General features: G+C 40.5%; 1 protein-coding gene across 2 annotated transcripts in view; it reads right to left on the bottom strand.

Moving 5' to 3' along the window:
• Window positions 1-181: 181 nt before the first annotated feature.
• The window catches only part of brd4 (bromodomain containing 4), a 38,131-nt gene continuing 11,952 nt past the window's right edge, over window positions 182-26,360 (bottom strand). Inside the window, exons 2-19 of one of the 2 annotated variants that reach the window (XM_073856971.1) lie at window positions 14,522-14,891; window positions 10,304-10,441; window positions 10,041-10,194; window positions 9,604-9,932; window positions 9,151-9,516; window positions 8,937-9,065; window positions 7,982-8,203; window positions 7,584-7,795; window positions 7,066-7,442; window positions 6,751-6,861; window positions 6,283-6,666; window positions 5,366-6,124; window positions 5,011-5,105; window positions 4,780-4,936; window positions 3,307-3,443; window positions 2,997-3,205; window positions 1,092-1,356; window positions 182-1,006 (exon numbers count right to left, since the gene is read on the bottom strand). In XM_073856971.1, the coding sequence (XP_073713072.1) occupies window positions 938-1,006; window positions 1,092-1,356; window positions 2,997-3,205; window positions 3,307-3,443; window positions 4,780-4,936; window positions 5,011-5,105; window positions 5,366-6,124; window positions 6,283-6,666; window positions 6,751-6,861; window positions 7,066-7,442; window positions 7,584-7,795; window positions 7,982-8,203; window positions 8,937-9,065; window positions 9,151-9,516; window positions 9,604-9,932; window positions 10,041-10,194; window positions 10,304-10,441; window positions 14,522-14,891 (4,483 nt within the window). In that variant the 3' untranslated portion in view covers window positions 182-937. Of the gene's footprint in view, window positions 1,007-1,091; window positions 1,357-2,996; window positions 3,206-3,306; window positions 3,444-4,779; window positions 4,937-5,010; window positions 5,106-5,365; window positions 6,125-6,282; window positions 6,667-6,750; window positions 6,862-7,065; window positions 7,443-7,583; window positions 7,796-7,981; window positions 8,204-8,936; window positions 9,066-9,150; window positions 9,517-9,603; window positions 9,973-10,040; window positions 10,195-10,303; window positions 10,442-14,521; window positions 14,892-26,360 lie in introns of those variants that run through there. The other variant, XM_073856970.1, reaches the window with a different exon arrangement.

Raw genomic sequence — 26,360 nt, 5'->3', positions numbered from 1 at the left:
TATTAGGGTTTATTTTCTACAAGACTACCTAAACTTTTAATGACGAGTGGGGAGAACAAGAAAATATATTTATATATTAAGAAAGACGTTAAGTGAAGCGTTTCGGGCGTAAAAGGATATGCGTATGTTTGGCATAGACATCAGAGGGGGGGGGGGGGTGAGGTGTTGGTAAGAGAGAGTTAAAAATATTTTTTTTAAAAAAGGAAAAGAAAACCAAATCAACCAAAACAGTAATTAAGAAAATACCTTTTTACAGTAGATCCTACATAATGAAACATCTGCACATGATAACAGTGTGAAACACACCACGGTTAGTCATTTATCACAGCCCCTGGTGAATTTTATTTGTGTTGTCACGGTTACAAGTCAGCGGTGTAAGGCGAGCTGTACACTTCCCCTCTTCTCCCGAGGAAGATCTTAAGTGCCCCCGATCCCATCCTGCCGTGTAAGGGGGGAAAGGACATATGGCGAAATCAAAACGATGGAAGGGAAACGAAACGAGAACAACAAATCCCCCTCAGACGTCTGGCAGTCGATGGATGCCGTACTACAGATAATCAGTACATTTAAATGTTGTCGTTTAGGTTATTCCTCCGCTAATCGTAGCATTGTCCATTGCTCCCATATTCTGAATTAGAGTCACACAAGTCCTCTCTTTCCTGCCACGGTCACAATGCCAAATCCAGGAGGAATGCCGGAGAGGCGATGGCGTCCCAGTCTGAGGGTCCCTCTCTCTTTCTGCTAAGGCAAAAGAAGAGCTACAGCCTCCCTCACAGGGCCTCAGCTTATGCATCGCTATTTCAGCCTCTTCAGTGTTTCTTGCGGTCAGACGGGGTCTCTTTCCCTTACTGCTTTACAAGTCCATTCTGTCCGTGTAGAGGAATCCGTGATCTGGTCGTTGTTGGGTTTTTTTGCAGTCTCTCGCTTCCTCTTACACTCAGAACAAGTTCTCCTCAAAGATAGCCATCAAATCACTTTGGAAATTCATATCGATAGTAGCTGCCATCTGGAAAGGTCAAGAAAACAAGCGTCAATAACCGACCGTATTTATTTCCACATCCACAAGATCTTTGTATTTAATTTCAACTTACCGCCTCTCTCCTCCTCCTCTCCTGTTCCCGGCGACGTGCAAGCTCCCTCTGCTGGTCAAGTGCACTCTGGGAAGAGGCAGGGGACTGTGGCGGCGCTTGGGAAGGTTGTGGGGCCGCGGGCGGCTGGGCCGGGTTCTGGGTTTGAGACTGCGTTTGGTGCTGCTGCTGCTGAGGAGGAGGCTGAACCTGTTGTTGCTCCGACCGCCTGCGGGGCTCCTCCGGGGGTCTTCTTGCAGATTCCATGGACTCCTCATCATCTCGCCCCCTTTACAAAAAATCAAGATCTTAGACACACTCAGTACTCTTGTTAAAATAAGTCATGTATGTACGTTTACATACAACCAAATAATCCGTTTCAATCGGCTCAATCGTATTGAAAAGCATTCATGTAAACACTTTAATCAATACGATTGAGGCCGATCAAATGCAAATTTTGATTGTATTGATTGCGTTGTCCGATCTGTGATCCGATCAGCAGGAGAAGAGTATCCATGTAAACGCGTGAATCGTTGCATTTATTCAATCGGATGCAAAAATACCACGTGCACATGCGCAAAAAGTACAAATTTTATATTTACCTCATATTTACGTCACAGAAACATGCAATAGCAAGGCAATGGCAACACGCATTATTAAGGATTCATGTGTACTTTCATAACATTAGGCTACATAAAGCAATAAAATCGCGTCGTGCCTTTCGGAAATTGTGTTTTCGTTGCTTCTGAAGAACAACCTCCAACTTAGCTTTGACTTTTACATTTATTCCGAGATAAAGCATGAACTCAACGAGATATGCTATGCGCCGCGTTGCCAAGTCCTCTGCTTTTTCCCCCAGTTCAGATTTGAGCTAATGTTTAAACTGTTCCCACAAGCTAATTTTTTCGGATGCTTTTGGGCTAATTTTAAATTTCCATTGGGATGGTATTGATATGCGAATCTGGCAACCCTAGCTGTGCGCTTGCGCAGCCATTTGGTTTGGATTATATAGACGGTTTCAGCAGTAACAACATAAACAAGTGGCTTTCGTGGTCAACAATAACTTCTGGTAAACTCGCTAAGAATAAATATCAACAAAGTCCTTTAACGTGGGTTCACACCAGCCGCGTTTGAGGCGTCAAATTTGCGTCTACAGCGCCTAGTTTGCCGCTGGAACATTATGAGTTTTCTTGTTTCATACGTGCGTGAAAGCCACGTGTGAAATTCTAGTCATAGAGACATTCACGCGAAAATTCACGTCATGGGAGGGGCTTCTGGGACTCCGCTCGCTTCCTTTAATCACGAAGCTACTAGAACAAGCTCCTGATTGGTTATTGTGGCGCGTTTTCCACCAAAGTTACATTTTTTCAACTCGCGCGTTTCCCGCGGCAGCGCTCAAATCGCGTGAACTAGACACTCGAATGAAGCGGAATCACATCTACCGTGCTAAGCGCCTCATTCGCGCCGCGAGACCTCCAGACTCGCGTCAACGCGTCTTTACATTGACTTAACATCACTCGCGCTTGACGCCTCTACCACGGCTGGTCTGAATGCAGCATTAAAGTAGTTTATTTATATAACAAGCAAAATAAACAACACGTAGATTACCTAGGGAACCAAAACATTTGTTAATTTTCAACAAGGTATTTGTTCAAGAGTTCAGTTTAGCAACTAGTCAGACCATTAAACAAACAGAAACCGGAAGTAAAGTTCCGACCAGATGCGTAATTGCGTCACCGCATGTGCGTCTGATGAAACAGTCTATAGAATGTACATGTAAACCAACATTTTAATCAGATTGCAGTGTTTATGGTGCATGTAAACTGTATTGTCATAACCTGCAATCAGATTAAATTCAGTCGGATTGACAAAATTGTGTGCATGTGAACATAGCAATTCAACTCGTTCCCTTTTCAGTGTCTCTCTTACCGCATCTTGTTCTCTTGTTCTCTGCGTTGCCTGTCTTTCTCAGCTTGCTCGGCCTGGGCCTTCAGAGCTTTTTCTCGCTCTTCCTTTTCCCGGGCTGCGCGCCTGAACTGCTCGAAGCTGTCACTGGACGACTTTAGTCCGGACGAGGGAGCAGAGGTGGATTTCTGTGCCAGGCTCGCCCAGGAACCCATATTCTTCAGTTTCACATCCTAGGACCGAATTAGGCAAGGTTAGGAGTTGGTACATGATAACAAGATATACTGCCATAATCAGGTCAAGTTGCATTGATGAGAACGTTCCATGCACCCACCTGTACCTTTTTAGGGGCCACGGGTGTCTTGGGTTCCTGTCTGAATTTGTCTTTGTCCTGCATTGAAGGTGGTGGGCCGCTCTGTTCAGACGAGCGTATGACAGGTCGGGAACTTTCAAGTGGTTTCATATCGGCTCCTTTAATCAGATGAACACACATATATATTAGGACAAAACTTAACTTGGACAAAAAAGCTTGACTTTACATGACGCATGTTTTAAAGGTGCAGTGTGTAATTTTTAGAAGGATCTCTTGACAGAAATGCAAAATAATATACAAAACTATATTATCAGGGGTGTATAAATACCTTTTTATAACGAATCATTATGTGTTTATTACCTTAGAAAGAGACCTTTTTATGTACAAACACAGAGGGTCCCCTTACATGGAAGTCGCCATTTTTCTTCAGAAGCCCTTAACGGACACATTTTTTTACTAAGTTGTCTCCGGCGATGACATGTTTGTCCGGTGGCGGCTATGATAGCTTCTCTATGTGTATCAAAAGCTAGGGGTGAGCAGTGGACTAAGCCGTTGGTTGCAATTCGCTAAAATTTACACACTGCACCTTTAAAGGGACATTTCACAAGACTTTTTTAAAGATATCAAATAAATCTTTGGTGTCCCCAGGAGTCTGTGAAGTTTTAGCTCAAAATACCAAATAGATAATTTATTATAACATGTTAAAATTGCCACTTTGTAGGTGTGAGCGAAAATGTTTTGCCGTTTTTGGGTGTGTCCTTTAAAATGCAAATGAGCTGATTGCTGCACTAAATGGCAGTGTTGTGGTTGGATAATGCAGATTAAGGGGCGGTATTATCCCCTTCTGACATCACAAGGGGAGCCAAATTTCAATTAGCTATTTTTCACATGCTTACAGAGAATGGTTTATCAAAACTAAGTTACTGGGTTGATCTTTCACATTTTCTAAGTTGATAGAAGCACTGGGGACCCAATTATAGCACTTAAAGGTGACATAGAATGGTTGAACGGAGTATTTATCCATGTTCTGTGATGTGACATGTAGACAAAAAATGTTTTGTTTGGGTCTGTAATGCCTTAGAAGCTTCCTAAAAACCTCTCTCAGATAGCTCTATTAGGGTGGGGATTTTAAACAAGTGGTTTTGCACCTATTTGGCTCCCCCTACTGGCTTAACTTGCAATCTCATTACTGATTGGCTGACTTTGCTGCCACTCAAAAAATGTAGTCAATTATTTTAAAGTGGAGGGGCAGTTAGATGCCTGTGATGTCATAAGCATCAGTTTCAGATTGGGCTGTTTTCTGGCTGACATTTCTAAAAGAGGAGTTTCTATGAGACTGAGCTGTTTAGCATGTTTAGCACTTTTTGTATGTTTGTGAATGTGGGTAGACTACCATTATTCAACAAAGACAAGGTAAAAATGTTTTTTCATTCTCTGTCCCCTTTAAACATGAAAAAAGTCAGATATTGCCAAAATCTAATTACATAAACTTACTCTGTTGGCTGTGGCCCGGCATTGTTGGTTTGGTCTCAGGGTGTTTATGAGAGTCTTGTCTCATGGCTGGACTAAATGGCTCACTGCGCATCACAGACGACGGGGGCAGCTTTTCCTCTTTAATACCGACAAGAGCTGAAGGACCTCGCTGTGATTCCTGAAGCAAACAAAAGTGTCAGCTATTACGGACATCGTGTGCCAAAGCAGGTAACGGGACTTAACAATGCTTACCTTTTTGCCCTGAGGGGGGGACTGCTGGAAAGTGGCATACTGAGGGATTTGAGGGGAATGCATCATGAGTGGGGAGGGGTTATCACGCATGTGTGCTGTAGAAATAAAGATACTATTAAAATTAAGCACATTTATTTAGCTAGAATAAAAACATAATTTGATACGTTTCTCAATATAAGTTAAATCAAAACCAAAACAAAGTCACCACTGTATTTGAATAATAAAAAAAATTGAGTAAATGATTAGAAAATTATGGTAATGAATCAACAGTAACAAAAAATTTATATACATTTTACTGGAAAAGCTGAATAGTTTTAAACACAGCTGACCCTCCTTACGTGTGCCGAAGCGTTACCTGAGTTATACGGGTCAGACTTGTGTTGACGTGGAGAGTGATGCTGCGTCTGCTGCTGCGCCTGTTGTTGCTGCTGCTGGATGATCTGCTGTGCTTTGGTGGGAGGCATTGGGACTTTGTGTTGACTGGGTTGAGTTTGTGTGGCCTGCATTGGGCCTTGAGAAAAGCTCAGCTGCTGCTGCGAGTGCTGCACGTGTCTCGCCTGATGCTGCGAGAGCTGCGGGGAGGGCTGATGCGATGCCGCCTGTTGGGGCTGAGTCTGAACGGGGAGCTGCGGTGGGGGTAGGGAGCTTTGCGTCCCCATCTGCGACTGAACCTGCACTGACTGCAGCAACGACGGCTGCCCTGGCTGCTGCCTGCTCTGCAGCGACTGCAATAACGAGGCTGTTTGTTGTTGCTGCTGCTGCAGGCGGTTCGGCTGAAGGTGTTGCAGGTACATCGGCAGCGACATGGAGGGAACCGTCTCCTCGTCGTCCTCTAGTAGCATCTGTGGAGGCTGAGAGGAGAGCAGGCCTTGGGGAGTGAGCGTGGGAGGGGAGAGGGGTCGCTGACGCATCTGCTGAGAAGGGTGTAGGAGGTGAGGAGGAAGGTGGTGCTGGGGAGGAGCAGCAGCAGGCTGTTGGTTCTGTTGGAGCTGCTGGGGCAGCGTCTGCTGGGGTTGCTGCTGCTGGGGCGTGCTTTGTTGCGGAGGTTTAGGAGGTAGCGGAGCTGCCCTATTACTGGGCCGTGAAGGCTGCTGGGGCATTGCGTTGTGTAGGGCTGTGGACAAAGGAAAAGCCAGATGAAAAAGAGGTAGAAGACGACTTGCAAAATGCTTCTACCCTTTTTATAACCTCATCATTATCGTATATAGTACGACTCGGTACTGCTCACTTTTGGAGCTATTAAAACAAAGGTGATGTACATCTTTCACTTACCCGGGGAAGGAAGAATGGGGTGCTGGTTCAGGAACGGGTGCGTCTCAGGTGACACAGGGCCTCCCGGAGGGTGAGCGTTGAGGTGGGGTGGTGCAGGGGAGGACGAGTCATTAGCGTGAGAGGAAAGGTGCATGAGGGGCTGACTAAAGTGGGAAAGGGGGTCAAAGGGGGCTTCCAGCAGTTGTGAAGGTTCCAGCGCTGTAACAGGAGGAGCCATGAAAGTGGCTGGCGAGGGATGTTGTTGCTGCTGCTGCTTGAGCTGAATGGTGGGCTGCAGCACAGGCGTCTGCGGTTGATGAGGAACTTGCATGCCCGGTGCCATTGCCTGGTGATGAGCTCTCTTTCCTTCACCTCTGCCTCTTTTCTTCGTCTTGGAAGCCATCCCTGAGTTGAAGAAAAATGCTGTTTTACAGATCAAGTAACACCGCAAGTGATTTAAAAATGTGTCTGCTTCTGTATTTGGCTCACCAATCTCCGAGTCTTCACTTTCTGAAGAGCTGGACTCACTGCTGCTGCCCGACTCAGATGACGAACCTTTCGTCTTTGCCGAACTCATTGCGTCCATGGACTTCTCTGGAACTGAATTACAGGGAGAAAATACAGTTTTATAAAAATTTAAATACATGATAAACAACTTGTATATCTTGGTGAATTGAAAGTAGGTACACTGCCGACTAAATGATCAGATTAATCACAGCCAATCTGATCCGTAATGATTCACAGGACAATTGACATGTAAAGTAGGTTTTTCGTTCAAGTGATATTGATCATATATGCACCCACCTGCCGGCTTCTTCTTCTTGCGCAGACAGGACGACACGTATCTCTCCAGCTCTCGTAGTGTGGAGGGCTTTAGCGTCTCAAAGTCAATCTCGATTTCGTCCGGGTTGGAGTTTTTGAGCGAGGGCTCGCGGGATTGGATGATGTGGACCACGCGCCCCAGTTTATCTCCAGGCAGCTTGTTTATGTCCAGACTCAGCTGTCTCTTCTCTTCATATGACATGGGCTTACACTTCTCCGTAGCGGCCATGCCTGCCATTGCTTGCCCTCCAGTCAGACCCAGATCCTCCTCAGAATCCAGGCCTGTCACCGGCTGCAGGGTGGGTGGGGCCGTGCCCAAGGGAGCCATGGAGCGGTTACCCTTACCTCCCTCCTTTTTGCTGTAGGGGAAAAGAAATTGAATATTGGTGTTTAAACAATACACACTATTGCTTATAACTTCATGACTGATTTATTAAAAAGCAACAAATTAAACAATGCTTACTTGTTTTTCTATTTTAAAGGTGTAATAAACGGCCTACCTAAGCTTTTTGGGCTTCTTGGGCAGGGCATCGGTCTTGCTCTTGGGCTTTCCCTGAGCCTTGAGGGCAGGAGGTGGCTCCAGGATGTCCTCCAGTACAGCTTTCTTTTTGTGCTTGTCTTTCTTCTTCTCTTTCTTTTCCTTCTCTTTCTTCTTTGGTTTGCTGGTCTGAGGCTGGGACAAGGCAGCCAGCTGCTCATGAACCGCTTTCAGCTAAGCAAGAAAACACCAAAAATCATTTAAAAGAAATGATATAGTCTCTCATTGGACAGTTCAATATGCATAGTTGTTTTATACACTTAACATTTCTAATTTTAACATCGTTTCCATCCCAGATCTACTCTATGTTTACTGGTTAAATAACAAAGATGAAATTAACTTGTCTTTAGTTCATCTCACCTGCTCCTGAAGTTCTGCCAGCCTCTGAGCTCTCTCCTCCTCAGAGTCATCAGTGGACGATTCAGATTCGGATGAGGAGTCGCTGGAGGTGTCCGAGGATGAAGCTGGGCCCGTGGGCGGCTGCGTTTTGACAGGAGCCGGGTGGAGCGCTGGCGCAGGAGCGTTTGCCATCATTTCCTCTGGCTCGTCAGGCATTTTAGCAAAACGCATCTCAAACACATCCTTAAAAAAAGATGAGAAACTTGCCATGAACTCGCTTGAGAAGGTCCTAGTCTGTGTCAACTAGTTACTGGGTTACCACTCTTAGTCAAATGTCAAATTCCCTGACTTAAGCAAGTTTTATGTGTGTTGTGCGTTTTTTCAAAAATATGTGATTTCGGAAATATTCAAAGGCTTTGAGCAACCTCTAGATATTGTAGGAACAATTCAAATTGACCCATTATAAGGACCACCCTAATAAACAGTGCCAACAGCTGTTTAAATTCTAGTCTCACTTGAAATTAGCGAAGCCTGGGACTATAGAATAGTATTCGTTACATCACAAGTTAACAAATGGATTGCATTTTAATAAATGGAAACTAAAAATTAAAGCAACAAACAAAAAACCCTGATATTCCATATCTGGACAGAAAAAAATAATTTATGTGTACGCAAGGGTCCGTGTACTGTGCGTGTGACACAATTTTCGTCATCAGAACAGTGCTTGCGTACTGTTTGCGCACCGCTAAATTTTTAATACCCTGTGTACATTTTATGCGTAGGTCGCACATGCACCTACAGGAGAATGTTGTATTAACCCAAATGATGTATTGCATCTGTGTACACATACGAGTCAAATAAACTATACTTTGCAGGGCTGTGCGTTCGACTGTGCATGTCGTGTACACATAAAAAACAGACAATACTCTGAGCTTAACACGCAAAATCCTCTGCAGGTGTTCACATCGTCATGTACCTGCAGTTTGCGTGCCATCGCCACCACTTCATGGTCTGGAGGGTTGTACTTGTAGCAGTTGGAGAACATTAACCGTACATCTGCTGCAAACTCTTGAGCATCTCTGTACTGTCTGTTTTCCAACTTATCCTGTAACAGAAAAAACTAAAGAATGAACACGGAAAGTAGAGACTGACACAGTGAATCATACTTCGATCTCGAGCTGCATTTGAACCTTAATGGTGCTGAGATCCATTGGATGTTTGATGATGTCATGGTAATCGTGCAGCCCTAAAGCGGCCACATCCACTGGCTTGTAAAAAGGCCAAGCATATCCCGCGTGCTTCTTAGAGAACATGTCCTTCACGAGGCCCGAGCAGTAGCGTAACTGCTCTTGTTGCTTTGGGCTATGGGTCCCAGTGGCGAGCGTCCAGTGGTGCTGGGAGTCCGGTGCCTCTTTTTTGGGTAGTTTTGGAGGTCGTGCACTTTCCCGACGTGGCAGAGTTTTTCCCGACTTTGACTCAGCAGGTGAAGACTCGCTCAGCTGGTCATTCGCAGTAGGTGTCGTGGTGTCCGCTTTTCTTTTCTGACTCTTTCTCTGCTGCAAACAAAACAAGAAGAGGTGTTAGAAATAAAGGGGGGATTACAAGAAACAATTCTAAATCAAACAAAATGTAACTTGACTTACTTTCGGCGCCATTGGGATGGGGCTTGGTAGAATGGAACCGGTGCTCTGCTGCATGTGCATTTGCGGCAAAGAGGTCTGGGGGGGAAGAGGAGGCACAGCCGTCATGATGGGGGGTGGAGGGTTGCAGTCAGGGGGTCCCAAAGAATAAGGTGGCCCTAATTGCGGCGCATGGGGAGGGAGCGAAGGAGGCACCCGTGGGGGCAAGGCTTGCATGGCGGGCTGGGGAGGTAAAATAGGCGGCCCTTGTGGCGGTGCTCTCGGTTGTTGCACAGGCGTGAGACTGGAAAGGCCACGTGTATGGGGGGAAGGCGAAGACTCCATGGTAGCCCCTATCCTCAGGCTTACATCTAAAGGAGTGGTAGAAATAAGAAGTTATTGTGAGACAGATATATGAACATTGACGGTCCAATTCTAATCGGTGTCAGTGTGAATAGCACTCAAGTAGAGTTTTATATCTTGCTCCCTCTTGCCCCGGCCACGACCTCTGTTTCCCGTAGTCTTGATTTCTATCTCCTGCTGGGGCATCTCCGAAATCTTGTGAAGGAACACCTTCTCCAGTGCTTCTGCCATTAAGACTATGTCATCCCCAGGCTGCAGAGGGCGACACACACCATTACCTTCCTGCCCACTTACATCACTTTTTTCCAAAGCGACTGATGTCAAATAAATTGTTTTTTTGTCATGCAAAGTGAACCAATACCTTATTATAAATATAGCAGTTAGTAAACATGGTGTTGAAGTCTTGAATACATTCTTGGGCATTTATGTAGTAATTGTTCTCTAGTCGCCTCTTGATTGTTCCCATGTCCATAGGATTTTTGATTATCTTATAATAGTCCTGGGGAAGAAATGTTGCAAAATATTAGCATAGCAATTCACTAAAATGCTTAAAACAAACAACCCCCAACATTTATAGTCTTAAGGCAACCACAACTTTCTAGCAACTAAGTACTCAAGTCAACAGTGTGCTGTGCCAATCGTAGACGTTTCCCCCAAGTTTCCACTAGGACCAGAACAATGTGCACATTGCACAAACATTTTGATTTACAATCCCCAATGATGGCTTTGGGCTTATCTGTCATGTCCCACTACCAGAATGTTTCAGACCATCTATATCCCATAAATGGCTTGTCCGCCTTCCCATGGCACCATGCAGGACTATCAGCGTTTGACATCACAATACCACAAGATTAATAAAAAAAACATGTGTGACCCGTGCTGGCAAAACAAGTCGAAATGCGAAGTCAAATTTTGTATTGGAGGCAAAAAAAATAAAGTCGATTTGATGTCTTGCGATTTCAAAGCTATAAATAGTCATTAAACATCAAAAATTATCTTTATTTGTATGCTGTCTGAGAGATGTACTGTCCTTAACCTAAAGGGGGTCGCACACCGGACGCGCAGCTCAGCGCCACATCGAGGCGCGTCTAGGACAACTCGGAGGTATCGTACACCGGAAGTGCCCATTAAATAGTGCGAGTTTAGTCAAATAGCGTCTACTTCAAAATGCAAAATATACGTTTAGCAGCCAATGTTAATCGTTAATGATTTGGGACAAATATGATTTATTCAATGTTAAACTATGTGAGTGGCGCTCTGTGGCAGGACAGGGATTTGAGCAACTTCCTGAGTCAAAGCTGGGCGCCGCGGACAGACTCAACATGTCGGCGCCGGTGTGCGTATACTCATAGAAAACAATGTGTTCAATTTTATTTAGAACAGCGCGGCACTGAGCTGTGCGTCCGGTGTGCGACCCCCTTAATACAAAGACACGTGTCCATCCACGTGCACATCTGACATTTTTGTTTCGGTTTTAAAACATACAGGAATTAGAAAATAGAGTGCAGGACTTGCTTGCTTTTAAAGTGGTTATTAAGAGAGATAAAGTTCGTAACTAATAGATCTTAAAAGCGTTATTAAGAGTGACAAGACTCGAAAACAATCTTTCTCACGCTGACTGACACATCTGGGCATGTTTTCATGAAAAAATTTAGCGCAAAGAGTTGCTCCTGGTGACAAAATATTAAGAAAATCCATAGAAATGTGGGCGGATTCCCTTTAAGATTTAAGAAAAGATCCTAGTAAAGAAAAAAAGTAATTCCGAAAGCATCTTAACCGTTAAAAGAGGTCTTAAGGTCCAAAATTGTTAGGAGTATCGACGAGGACTTTTAAGATGCTTTAAGGAAAACATCACAGTTTTTGAATATTTTACTATGTTCTTACCTCAAATTAGACTAATTAATACATACCTATCTTTTTTCAATGCGTGCACTTTATCTTTGTACAGCGTGTTGTGAATGTGTTAGCATGTAGCCTAGCCCTATTCATTCCTTAGGATCCAAACGGATGAATTTAGAAGCCACCAAACACTTCCATGTTTTCCCTAATTAAAGACTGTTACATGAGTAGTTACATGAGTAAGTATGGTGGCACAAAATAAAACGTGGTGATTTTTTAAGTGGATAAAAATGAGAACTATATTGTATGGCAGATGAGCACTTAGTTTGCATCACTTTGACCTCGGCGCGCAGTAACATCATCAACATCATCAAAAACATATATAGCATGTGTGTGTCTGAGTACGGTAAAACAGGAACAAGTATACCTGTTATTTCAATCTGATGGCTTATAATAGACACTTAAAAAAGCACTCTTTTTCTTCCTTCTTGTACAACCAATCAAATCACAGTCTTAGGAAGACTGTGTCATACGTACCAATGAGGTCAGCCCTGCCACCTGACCAAGATAAAAGTTTTTGTATTTTCCTTGCTCAAAGTTGCTCTCAGATTGGTCCTTAATCGCTCTTAATCTAAGTCTCCTACATAGAAAGCTTCTAATTTTTCTTAAAAACTTCTGAGAGGATACTAAGAAGCTTTAAGAATACGAGCCCTGAGCACAACCCTGATATATAGACATATACACAGAATTACAGTTCTGTTTTGACAAAAATCCCTGCAAATTTAATCTGTTATGTCTTAAAGGCGGGGTGCATGATCTCTGAAAGCCAATGATGACATTTGAAATCATCTAAACACACACGGCCCTGCCCCAATAGAATCTGGACCTTCTTTTGATAGACCCGCCCCACACATACGCAACCCCAGGCAACAATGTCGCTTAGTAGACACGCCCCTTACTGCTGATTGATTACAAGTGTGTTTTGGTAGTCAGCCCGATTACCTTTTCCAAAGTGTTTTTCAAAAATCATGCACCCCGCCTTTAGGTGAATGTTTGGTGCTGTTGGGGAACAATATCTGATGTGTAGCATTATATTAGATCCTTGCATTACAGTAGATCTTAAAACTGTATGTCTTTCAATGTCAATCAAACAATAAAAGAAAAAAGTTTAACATATATGTTTCCTGTATATATTGTTTTTGACTTTGTGTGTGCCAAATCTATTAGCTTTACCAGTGATTTTAAGGTATGGTTGGGTGAATTTGTTAAAAATTATTTAACTAGATTTCTCTCAAAATTGAATTTGCCGACTCTATCAACTTCGAACAGGTGTAGCGCTGTAATTTTTGTGTCAGATTCCAACAAATCATGCATTGTTTTGATTTTTTTATTTAAATAGAGAATGTCTAAATAACTAATTTCGGACATGTGCTCATTTCAACTCAATTTGCCAGCACGGGTCACTAATGTTCCGACTTCGGAGCTGTGGATTGCAACTTTGAGATGATTTTTTGACTGTATTCGTCAGGAAAACACATAATAATTCTCAAATAATTTCTCTTCACTTGTCGCTGTCCTCTTTGTGTGTGTGTGTGTGTGCCCCACCACCGACACAGAAATCACAGAGACGGCGCAATCTGCAAAAGTATTACAATTCATATATTGGCGCTTTTCCATTGCATAGTACCCCACGATTTGGTTTGGGTCAGCTCACCTCACTTTGGCTTGGTTTGCTTTTCCATCAAGTTTAGTAACACTTTGGAGTGGGAGGGATTATAGGTGTGTCGTTATATTTGCGCTGCCTACTGCTGTGACATCATACAAGTGAGAGCGTCTTTGTACATTCCTATATATGCACTTATATCTCAGTCTGCCACAAAATTCAAATTGACCACCACAAATAGATGTTTGCACATCGTGTTTGTCATGTGATTCGCAACATGTGAATGTTTTTCACCGCTAAAAGGGAGTTTGGGAACTTACAGCAAAGCACAGATGACAACAGTTTTACTCGAGACAGCGCAAGCTAGCATGAAGGTAAAGCTAATCGTTTACGTTATAGCGATGACGCTGGTAGTGACGATTCTCTCAGACCAATCAGTGATCTACAGTGTTTTCTCGTCACATTTTGGTATAAGCTCGGTTCGCTTGGAACCCCAACCGGGGTGGTACTAAAAAAAAGTATCGGGGGCTATTTACTGCACCCAATGGAAAAGCCCCCAAAAGTAAGCTGACCCGACCCAAATGGTGGGATACTATGCAATGAAAAAGCGCCATATGACATTTATTTTGCAAGTCTGATGGAATGATCTCCAAAATCTGCCCAATCAGCCACATCTATCACAAGTTCAAAAACATCTAAAAACACCGTCAAGTTTAAAAGCCCTACCTATAAATATAAGTCAGGCAGCTTTACACCACTATATTATACTTTACCCTACTCTTCCTTAAAATCTTTTATTCTGAAACTAAACAAATCTTAAATGCATACTGTGTTGCACTGCGGCTCTAACCACTACATTTCATTTTTAAAGAAATATTCTGTGTGAATTGCTATAAATAATAACTCCTGCGAGTCCAACAGCTTGTAGTAAAGACTTAAACACAATAGCTCTGGAGCGGCCGGCATACTACCCAACAGAACAATTTCTGTTCAAAGGGGTTACGATTTTTACAGCAGTCTCACCGAAACTTATCCCAAACACAACAAAGGTATCAAACAAACAATTAGATCACTTACAGGCAGATTCAGTTTAACAGCGTCAACAGGAGAATGAAAAGGCCAAGCGAAGTGGTGCTTCCAAAGGCTCTTCAGCACCGCCTTTTGCAGAAACTGCAGCTGGTTGGTCAGGCGCTTGGGACGGGTAGGGTCGACAATTTCTGGGGCAGGAGGGTTGGCTAACCCAGAGGCTTGGGACAACGCCTGCCCCTGACTGCTGCTGCTCCCCGACATCTGCACTGCGTCCAGGCCGTCCCCCATACTGGTGGGGTGGAGCGCGGGCAGAGGGACAAGAGGGGGTGCGGCAGGACACCACTCGTTCAGTCTCGAGCCGGGCGTGGGCTCCACAGGGAGAGCACCACCAATTCCATTGCACTCCTCGCTGGTGTCTCTGTAAAGGAAGCAAATCAGAGAGTGATTATCCTTTTAATTTACATCCATGGCATCTGGATGACATCCATCACTGTAATCATTACTATCATCGCAATTATACCCAACTACCGACACACATCCTCCAAAAATGACGCTATCTAAATAATACATGCTTGCTTTAGTAATTGCTTAGGTAATTTACCAACCTGTCTTTATAATTGACATCTTTATTAGGACTGGCTTCTCTACGAGAATACTGGTTTTTACAGCAGTACGTACATATGTAGACAGGAAACTAGGGATGTTTGAAGTATTTGAATCAGTATTAATTTATAATCCATAGGTTAACCTATAACTGGTAGAAATAATAACATATGGTGCTTATTAGGAGCATGTAACCAATACAGTTTTACAAGTCATGGGTGAATGACATTATAGGCCATTAATGTAGAAGGGTTATAAATGCCTAATAAAAACATGTCTGCATGTCAGGGATATTAAAAACGGGTCCTGTAAAGACACCATACTGCTGATTTTGTCTTTAAACTAAACAATTACACCTAAACATTCACATCAATGTTGTTTCAAGTTTTCCTACTTTCTGCAAAAAAAAAACCCAATTACGGTTACTTAAAGGTTACAGAGGTCACTGTTTTAATTTAATTTATTAATAATTATAATTCACAATTGCATCATAAACACCGACAGTGGGAACCCCAGGGCAAACACATAAATGTGTAAATGTTACACAGCATGAATATTTGCATCAGATGGTTTCCATTATTCAAAAATATGCATAAACAAGTCTCGAACATACGTGTGCTTAGAAATGAACGGTGGCTTGCGTCGGCAAGCAGACCTGATAATTGGTTGGGCTTTTAGAGCAGGGTCAAGATGAGAAGCACAGCACATCAACACAGCATGACCAGGTGACCTCACAACCACATCACAGCCCAATCACAGAGTAATTAGTAAAAATACGGCTCAGCAGACTTAACCATCCTTCGCAATCAACGTTCCCCCCCAGCCAGTTGTTTTTCGACTAAAGCATGTTAAAGGTCAGCCTGGTAATTGATACCAGTGAATGACCTAAAAGTCTTCCTCTCTCTAATAATAACAGCACCACAACTGGCTCAGTAATCCGGCAATCCCCGGACCAACACTTCCTGCTAATGAAACCTCATGTCACCTCATTCTGCTCTCTAGTGCATTTAACCTCCCTAACAACTGCTTCAAGAGAATTCCATAAAACACAGCACTGCAGGGAACAAGGATGCATTTACAGTATGACTGCATACAGTAAACGCTCATATCGTGTAATGCATACCATAATGGTTTGCAATACATGAGCAATGTAATTTTAATAATAATTTAATAAAAAAGTAACATATGGTCATAGTTTTAGGTTGATGTGAATAATATAATATTAACATCTGGCATGATAACAGTGATTTTTATTTGATACATTTTTGTTTGTTTACATTGTTAAAATGTCTACATTTGTTTTATGCAACAATAAACATGACTGTTCATGTTCAGTAGTTGTTGTGATGCTTTTCTCCCCAGAAATTTGAAACGTATATTGTTGTAATTAAAATATATTCACTATATATAGACGGTTTCAGCAGTAAGAACATAAACAAGCGGCTGTCATGGTCCGCACGCAACTTCCGGTAAACTCGCTAAGAATAAATAACAACAGTACTTTAAAAACGCAATTTATATAACAAGCAAAAAAACAACAACACATAGATTACCTAGGAACTCAAAACATTTGTTATTTTCGACGAGGCATTTGTTCAAGAGATCACTTTAGCAACTAGACAGACCATTAAAAAAACAAAACCGGAAGTAAAGTTCGGATCCAGACGTGTATTGCGTTAGCGCACGTGCGTCCGATGAAACCGTCTATATGAAGAGTTTGGTTTCAAAATGCGATAAACATTTTTTTTACAGTTACAGCCAAAATCAGTATTTTATCAGATCAGTATTAAAAAGTACATTTTCATTTAACACAAAATCCGATATCCGCTGTGTTATTCTGTCATCTTTCCTCCATTTTCCCCCAAAACGCGATAAATGCCAGTCCTCCTTCTCTGCAGAATGCAGCAAATCCACTTAACCAATCACAGCGCACCATTCCACGCACTGTAAACAATAAGGGCGGCGCATTGAATACACACAGAATCCAAGTTTTCCTCATCTACTTTGTACTTCGTGATAGGCCTGCACGATTAATTGTTTTTAAATCGAAATCACAATTTGAATGGCTGAGATTTTCGAATCGCAAGAGCTGCGGTTATTTTGATTCAGAACTATTAAATATAACAATCATCTAGTACGCAGTTTTTGACAGTTCGCTTCATACGCATTTTACGTTTGATGCAGTTTAACCAATAGAGGACATTGTAACACTGAGGTGCTGACTACACGTCAAATAACGCTATTGCGCGAGCAGCAGTTCAACTCCTCAACAAAGTCTAGGGCCCTATGATTTCGGCGATGTGGGAAACACGGACGGAATCGCGAAATCCAAGCATAAAAATGGAATTAACTGCACACCGCGGAATGTCATGGAATTAGGCAAATTTTGGATTCAGTCATTTTTAAAACCCATTATAACTCATTAATCTGCAAATAAAGGACAGAAATGTAAGGAAACATTTTCCTTTTGGGTAATGTTGGACTTAAAGAAAGGTGTATACGTCCGTTTCTTGTCATGCATCGCAAACAATGACAAGCACCTCATCAAATCATAAGCAGGTTTCATTAAAGCCCGGAAAACAACAGACGAAAGAGGTACAGTATACTTTCTTGCACACGCACATCCGCACCGCTTTGAAAGTATATTTACAGGCACGAGGGTTCATGAAGCACGCACACAGCGAGCAGTCAGCACACGCGGGATCACTAAACTAAAGTTTTCTTTTTTGTCTAAGTGAACATAAACAGCTGGATGTTTATCAGTATATTGAAGCAGAGCAGTTTTAAAGCTGTCTTGTGTCTTAAAGTGACAGTAACCTGGTGCTTTCGGTGTCAGAAATGTTCATTACACAACAAAAATTAAAATCACTCCTTACTCTTAACTGAACAAGCTTCTGCAGCTCCACATTTAAAATCCTACAGTAAGGACTGTGCAGTGTTTTATTTGTATTTTTTTGCTGATATTAAATCATAGATTCTAATAACTAATATATGAAGAGTTTGGTTCCAAAACGCAATAAATCCATTTTGATAAATTTCGGTAAAAACGTGTTTTCTATACCAAGAAAGTGACAAGATGAAAACCAGTATTTTCTGTTACAAACTTTCACATAGCATCTTTAGGTTATAAAAACATAAAAAATTCAAATCCATAACTTGATTTTCAAAGATTTATTATAAAAACTAATTCTTTTTTCCACAAAATGCAATAAATCCATGACAGTTTTTTATTTCAAAATGCTATAAATCTATTAAATCAATGTATAAATGTGCATTCATCTTTACCATTTTATATTTATTTAGTTGACTAGTGGTATACAATGATTAAAAAATAAACATTAATGGCATTAACCAAAACACTTACTTTGTTATATTAAGAACACAATGTTTTAGCATGAGAAGCTTGATGCTGTCTGGAGAGCAAGCAACCGAGTGCCTCTCGCGGAAATTATTAGCTGTTGATGGCTTACGTTTCTTTCCCGTCACAGAAAACCATCACAGGTTTGGCAATGCTATTAAAGTATTATTTTGTTTTGTTTGTTGATCACGAAGTACAAAGTAGATGAGGAAAACTAGGACTCCGTGTACTCAGCGCGCCGCCATGTTTGTTTACATTGCGTGAATGGTCCGCTGTAATATCAGAAATGGATTTATTGCATTCTGTAAAAAAGGAGCAGTGGCGTTTGTCGCATTTTGGGAAAAAAGGGAGAAAAGATGACAGAATATCACGGCGGGTATTGGATTTTGCGTAAAATTAATTATTTACTTTTAACTACTGACCTGATATAATACTGATTTTGGCAGTAACTCATTTTTTTTCAAAAATGGCGTTTATTGCGTTTTGGAACCAAACTCTTCATATTTACATTTATTACAGATGCCTGAAAAGTAAAACAAGATGAGTATAGTCTTATGAGTAAAAGAAAAAAACGAAACATTTGCTTGTCAGAAGCATTGTTGTAGTGACAGCCAAAATACATTGGCCAGTATGTTATTTTAAATAAAACGTTCAATATATTTTTGTTAAATTGTATTCTTTTAATGTTTTTTGATAAACAAAAAGTGTGTCTGCGGAAGAGCAAAGTCCAGCAGACAACTTGGTACAATGTTTAAGAGGTTTTAAATAAACAGTAGCGCAGCATCTTTCTTTGGTGCAGTTAAAACCACCACAACAAACCTGGATGTAGCTCTTTAATTTTATAAAAAAAAAAAACGCACTTTAAATCACAAATCGCAATTTTGATCAGAAAAATCACAATTCGATTTTTTCTCCAAATCGTGCAGCCCTACTTCGTGATCAACAAACAAACAAAAACAAAATAATACTTTTGATGGCATTGATAAACCTGTGGTGGTTTTTTGTAGCGAAGAAAAAAACGTAAGCCATCAAAATCTAATAATTTACACGAGAGACACTTGGGTGAAAGAAAAATGCCGGCTGTTGCTTTTTCTCACACGACAGCATCAAGCTTCTGTCATGCTAACACATTGACCCCAGGGGATCTTATGAAAAACTTTCCATTTTTTTACTCGAAGTCAACGAAAACCGAGCAGACCCAAAACATTTACAGCTGATCGCTGTCGAAAAAAAGTTCAGTGACGACATCTCAAGTATAACCGCAGCAATGACAGTGTTCTTAATATGACAAAGTAAGTTTAATGCCATTAATGTTTAATCATTGTATACCACTAGTCAACTAAATGAATATAACATGGCAAAGATGAATGCATATTTATATATTAATTCAATAGATTTATAGCATTTTGGAAAAAAACAACTTGTCATGGATATATTGCATTTTGCGAGAAAATAATTATTTTTTATAAAAAATCTTGGAAAATCAAATTATGGATTTGATTTTTTATGTTGTTATAACCTAAAGATGCTATGTGAAAGTTTGTAACAGAAAAGTGTGGTTTTCATCTTGTCACTTTCTTGGTACAGGAAACACATTTTTACCAAAATTATTCAAAATGGATTTATTGCGTTTTGAAACCAAACTCTAGTCAACTAAATTAATACTGCAATTTTAGACAAAACAAAAAAGAAACTTCTCTGTCAACTGGCCATATTTGTCTTTGAAGGAATCATGAAACCGAATCAGAGGACAGTGTTATGACATCTGATAAAGTGTGTAGACAGACTGCAGCATACAGCCACACAAATACTGTAGTGACTCATTTGGCAAAGTCTCTGATTACTGTCAAGTCTTTTATAAAACATAAGGAAAAACAGTGAGGCCAGGCTTACTTAAAAACAAAACAGATATCCAAGTGTTCCTCTCTGCAGCTAAATGAGTGTCATTAAGCTCTGCATGCTTTTAAATGTACACATGCCATGTCTGTAATAAAAACAACACATTTATAATAGGGCTGTCAATCAATATTTTTTTATCTAATTAATTATTACATACTCTGTGATTAATTAATCTAAATTAATCGCATACATAATTTGTATTGAAAAATCAGTGAATCAGCATTAGTGACATTAATGGTCATAACAATCAACAAAATTACCTACAGTAATATGCTAAGGAAATAAATTCAAAAGTGCTTCAGGAAGATTATTTACCAAAAGTTTAACAATGCAGTATCAATTGCAGGGCTTTTTTGTGCAATTGAACATAAACCTTAAATAAAAAAACAGCCCGTTTACCTTTGGTATTACGGGACGTGCTAGGTCGTACCTCCGAAATAATGCTAACTCCTGGATGCTTTGCATTGATGTAGTACTTTAGAGTGGACGAACTATGTGATATGCAAATTCTTTGCTGCAGACAACTTTATTTTTATCATCACTTCCATCAGGCCGTTTTTTATAAGTAAATGTTCCAATCAATGATCAAATCACAGCCAGCGCGTTCTCGTCTCCCTCCTTCATTTTACAGTCGAATGGTGGCTAGAACATTTCCAGGTTCAAAGGTCAATATGGAATGGATTAATCTGCGTTATTTTTTTCTCAGATTAATTCATCGAAATTAACGCGTTATTTTGACAGCCCTAATTTATTAATGCTGCTGTCAAAAGGTTTTTTGGGGTGCCAGGTTCACATCATAGCCACGGCTAACCTTGAAATTATGCCATTTATGCGTCGTCTTTAATGCTACAAAAGCAAAACAAATTTGTAAGATCTTCCTTCCTTACAATGCTGCATTAAAATCAAAGAAAAGCTTTACAAAGTATGTATACAGAAATATATTCTGCTCCGGTTTCCTGTCGACTGAAATTTAAGCATGACATACAATCGATCTGATCTACAGTAGGGCAGGAAAGTGAGTACTCCTGTTCACATGGTAAACTCTGTATGCATTGCCAAGGTCATGTGTTTAATTCCCAGGCAGCACACAAACTGATATAAAATGAATCACATGAATGAATCAATGTCACTTTGGATCAAATGATCTATCAAATGAATAAACTAGTAATTAGAGCCCGACCGATTTATCGTTTTGCCGATTTTATCGGCCGATATGAGCATGTCGCAGATATATCTGTATCGGCGTATAAGCCGCAGATATGCGCCGATATGAACGTTTGTTACAGAACACATTAAATGCATTTGAAAGATGTAAGTACTTGTTTGTCCAGCAGAGTGCGCCATACTGGTTGCTAATGGCGACCCAGATCACTCACTGTAGTGACACCAGCCAATCCCCCACCCCCTTCAATTCAGTCAGTCTCTCAGTTCAGGTGGCATAGAAGCAGTCACGCAGTGTCTTCTTCACAACATTTTTACACCTGGTATTAAGACACGCTTTGGTCGATTGGATTATAAATGGACAAGAGAGACGCATTCCCGCTTACATTTGGTGTTTTTAATCCGTCTCTTTGTCGACTTGCGAGTTAAAACGCAAGCGGGAGAAATGACGCGAGACGGAGAAATGACACATTTAAACTACGCGCAGCCGTGCACTTATATAACACTATATGAGATTACTGCTGCTTGTGTTGTTAGTTAACACGCTCATTTCAGAGCAATTGATTCAATAAGCTCGCGCAACTCTACACCCTTGCTAAATAAAAGAGGCGGAGCGAAGACGCTTTATTTTTATAAAAGTCTAAAGTTTGCACGGAACCCTGGGTTTGTGTTATAAAAACGTTGTGCACAAGCACAACATTAAACATAGCGTACATTAGTATGTGCTCCGTCAAGCATTGTCTTCGTAACTGTGAGTGGCTAACGTTAACTAATTTGTGAAGTACACAACTTACTGTAAAGCTAATATTAATCAATGACTTCATAAGTTTCTCTTTATAACGTTATTCTCGTCAAAACTGCAAATGATGCAAGTTTTATGTATTTTGTTCTCTTTGTGTTTTAAAGTTATTTATAATAAGTCAAGTTTACTGTTTAGTGCACTGATATCAGACTAATTTTGGATAATAAAGTTTATTGTTAACTTCTTGCCTATAGTACATATCTTAGTCACATCAATATAAGTGTTGGATCACCACATTTGTGAGTGATCACCACATATGTGAGTGATCATTGCATTGCATTGTATTTATTCATATACAGTATATTATGTTAAAGTATATAGTGTATTCTATGTACAGTACTTTAGTATAATATACTGTAGTATATACTGAACTATAATATACACACAAAGAATATCGGCCGATATATCGTTATCGGTCTTTTTTTACTCCCTAATATCTGTATCGGCCCGAAAAAACGCATATCGGTCGGGCTCTACTAGTAATGTACAAATTAGCGGCCAATGACTGCTTATGCATAACATACCGGCATTGGCCAGATATGACAAATCACACTGATATGATTTGACGATATATAAAGACATGTTGGTTATGCAAGTCAGCTCACACGTTTGTAAGGAGTGCTATGGGGATCATTTCAGCTAGGAGTGTGCACGATTATAGGTTTCAGATGGCTTTTAGCCGTGCCTGCTGCACTGGGACCCTCTTTTTCCACTTTTTTTCATATTGTGCTTAAACTGTCAAATACACACAAGGTCATGTAAAAAACACGAAAAGATGTTTTAAGTGAATGTAAAAAGTCGGTCATCATGTGTATACTGAATCAGTCCAAGTGACAGCCTACATGCTAATGTCTGTGATTTTAATGGTAATATATACAAAGACTCTGTGAAGTTTTCTTTTCATTTGAGTATTCTTAAAAAAAATCTTTGAAACTCAAAAAAGAAACAAACTTATATTAGCATCGGCAAAAATGAGTTGAAAATCATCATCATCATATTGGCAAAACTTCAATATCATGCATCTCTAGAATAAACAGTAAACTGTACTAAAAAGCCTATAAAAGCTTAATAAAAAAGAAGCTTTTGCACAAACATGCTTGCGCATACAAATAGCTTAAGAGTATTTGAAAAGAAACAAAACTTCACAAAATCTTTCATATCAAAGCAACTTACAAATTCTGTGTTGCTCAATTCGACTCTCGCTTTTCAAGTAAATTGACTATTTTCAGGTCTACAATACTGAACATAAATCTCTCGGAGAACGCTACTCAGCATTTTGATGCAATCCACTTCAGTGCTTCAAATCAGAAACTGCTTTACAAGCTAATGATCCAATCTGCAGTGAATCCTGGGAATGATTTATGACCGTCTGTGTAAAAGAAAGTGTTCATTGTGAAAGCGCCAACGCTTAAGGGCAAATATTTCTCTTGCTTCTGGCACAGCCTACAGATCATGCGATGAGGGTCTGAGCCGATAGCATCCTTCTTGCTGTAGATCTCTGGAGACCTCGGGACGCTGCAGTTGAATTCCCGCAGAGAAGCTTAACTGTAATGGACACAATGCACCATGCACACAAAGATCACAAGACTAATCTTCAGCCCAAGGCTACAAATACACAAGAGCGCAAACCTAAAAATACCCGGAGACCCGTGGAGGGAATCAATAAAAATTTTACCATGGTTAAATGTGGCTGTAAACACAAAACAGTTGTCTGTCTCTGACTAACTAACCAAATTCCTGATGACTCACCTAGTGACGAGGGAAACTGTGGGTAGATCACATGACCGCTAGCTATCTTACCATGATCTCAACTACACGCAGACAGAACTTACAATCGGCCGGGATGACTACTAGGGAAAAAATGCCAAACTGTGTATTACCAGTAAATGCTTGCTCATAAGCTGCTCCATGGAAAAATGTAGGGCCTCCCTAAATATCAACCTGGAACTGTGCTAGAATAACACAAGACAAACAAAGTTGACCTATTTACAGTTTGAGTGAATGCTTAGGGTTCAATCTTGTGACAAGCTGTCTATAATTTTGACTTTTTACCTTTAGTTTATAAAAATTAACACTTGTGGTCTTCGTAGGTCGCAGACTCCAAAGTCTACGAAGCAAACTGAAATGAGAAAGTGCCTGTCAGTGGGACACAGCAGAGACATTTCTGACTTCATTGAGGAGCTCAGATGCAAAAGCCTCTAAATGTAACCTCTGTTAAAAATGAGAAATGATATTAACCGAATGCTTTCGGCTAGGGATGTCAACTTATGCAATTTTCCATATTCGATGATAGTTTAAAACAACGATCAATCAATCAAAAAATTGTTAACTGTGATAGTGCAATAAGGCTGTACAGCAGTGCCGTATATAGCCATGCGTCCATGACATGTCAAACGTTTATTTTTCTAGTTGTTCACCTCGCTTTCTAAATCGTTGATACACTATTTGTTGTAATTATATCCAAGAAGCACACGAATGGCACTTATCCCATCGTCACCTCAGCTTAGACCTGCGGCATACTTTATACAAAGATGCTTATATTATGAAGATTTCAACCTTCCATTAGAAACAGTCAACTTGGCTAGCGTGTAGCCAGTCAATAACGATGATCAATTATATATGTTGTGGGCGTTCAGAGTGTTACGGCAGTCAGTTATGGTTTACATTTTACAGTTTCTTGTCTGAATTTAAGATTACATCTTAATCTGTTCATTAAAAACGACTTCTGGTCTCCTTCCCTGTGTATAGCAGCGTTAGCAGCGTTCTTTGCTTTCAGTATCCTAACCGTATTTGCATTTTCTGTATCGGACCCTCTCAAATTCACTGAAGATGCCATTTCGTTGCGTTGGCAGCCAGCCTCATCTCGCATGACATTAAAAAGCCCATGTGTGTTTTTGACATCGAGCATCGTTATGATCATGGCTAGTTTAACTTCTGCGCGCTCATTTCATTTTTTTTCCCCGGCTGTATGTGCTTCGCGCAGGCGCCGCACACACGTGCTTGCTTATTCGGCAACCGTTAAGTTTTATAGATTTAATTCTTAAATTAAAAAAGATCGATTAATTGCTAACATCCCTACTTTCGGCACATATTATATGTTCATCAAATACTTTCACTTCAAATCGGCTTAATCCCAGCCTCAGGCCATTCAGAAATACAGGTTTGTTGGCAGAATCCATCAAAAGTCTGATAAAAAAAGCTAATTTACAAGAGATCACGTCGCAGGTGTACGCACAGAGTCAATGGCACAGCCTTGCATGGCATAGTTGATTTGACTCAAACATGTGCGCTGACGTTCGACGCATGCGCACTGCGACAAATTGCAAAACAACCTACACGTACATCATTTTCAAAAATCTGACAGTGCGTGTACAGTATACGCGCAGATTTCTGATGATAAAAATTGAACCTCACATACGCGTAAATAATTGACAAAAAAGGTACAGATTTTGTTTTTTTTATTTAGACGTAGATTAAACTAACCAACAGTTTATCGAACTAACCAACTTGTACAAAGTTAATAAATATATATAAATATATTTCTGCATATGAAGAGTTTCGTTGCAAAACGAGATAACCACCATTTTCTTAATTGTTCAGAAATCCCGTTTTTTGGTTGTGCATTCCAATTAATTTCAATGCAACTGCAGTTGGTTTGTTTTGATTTAAACCTTCATAACTTAAAAAAATACAGCTAAGTAGCACCATAAAACAAAATAATAACATAATAATAAACATTTTTTGACAAAAATGTAAAAAAATGGATTTATCTCGTTTTGCAACGAAACTCTTCATACAGTGTTTCCCATAAATTGATTTATTTGTGGTGGCCCACCACAGAATCAAAACTGGCCCCCACAAATAGAATTTTCATGATTTCCATTTTCATTTTTATTTCACTATTTAAAACAGCTTAATTCGGCTAAAAATATAATGTGATATATAATACAGATCAAATACAGATACAGATCAAAGAGTAAAAGTGAGACATATTTCAGGTGCCAACACTAGATCAAACGCAAACACGACACGATGATGTCACATATATGCTAATTGGCGTGTGA

The sequence above is a fragment of the Misgurnus anguillicaudatus genome, chromosome 19, assembly GCF_027580225.2.
Source record: "Misgurnus anguillicaudatus chromosome 19, ASM2758022v2, whole genome shotgun sequence".
Lineage (NCBI taxonomy): Eukaryota > Metazoa > Chordata > Actinopteri > Cypriniformes > Cobitidae > Misgurnus > Misgurnus anguillicaudatus.
Note: the sequence above shows the minus strand (reverse complement) of the source record. Positions and strands in the feature narration are given on the sequence as shown.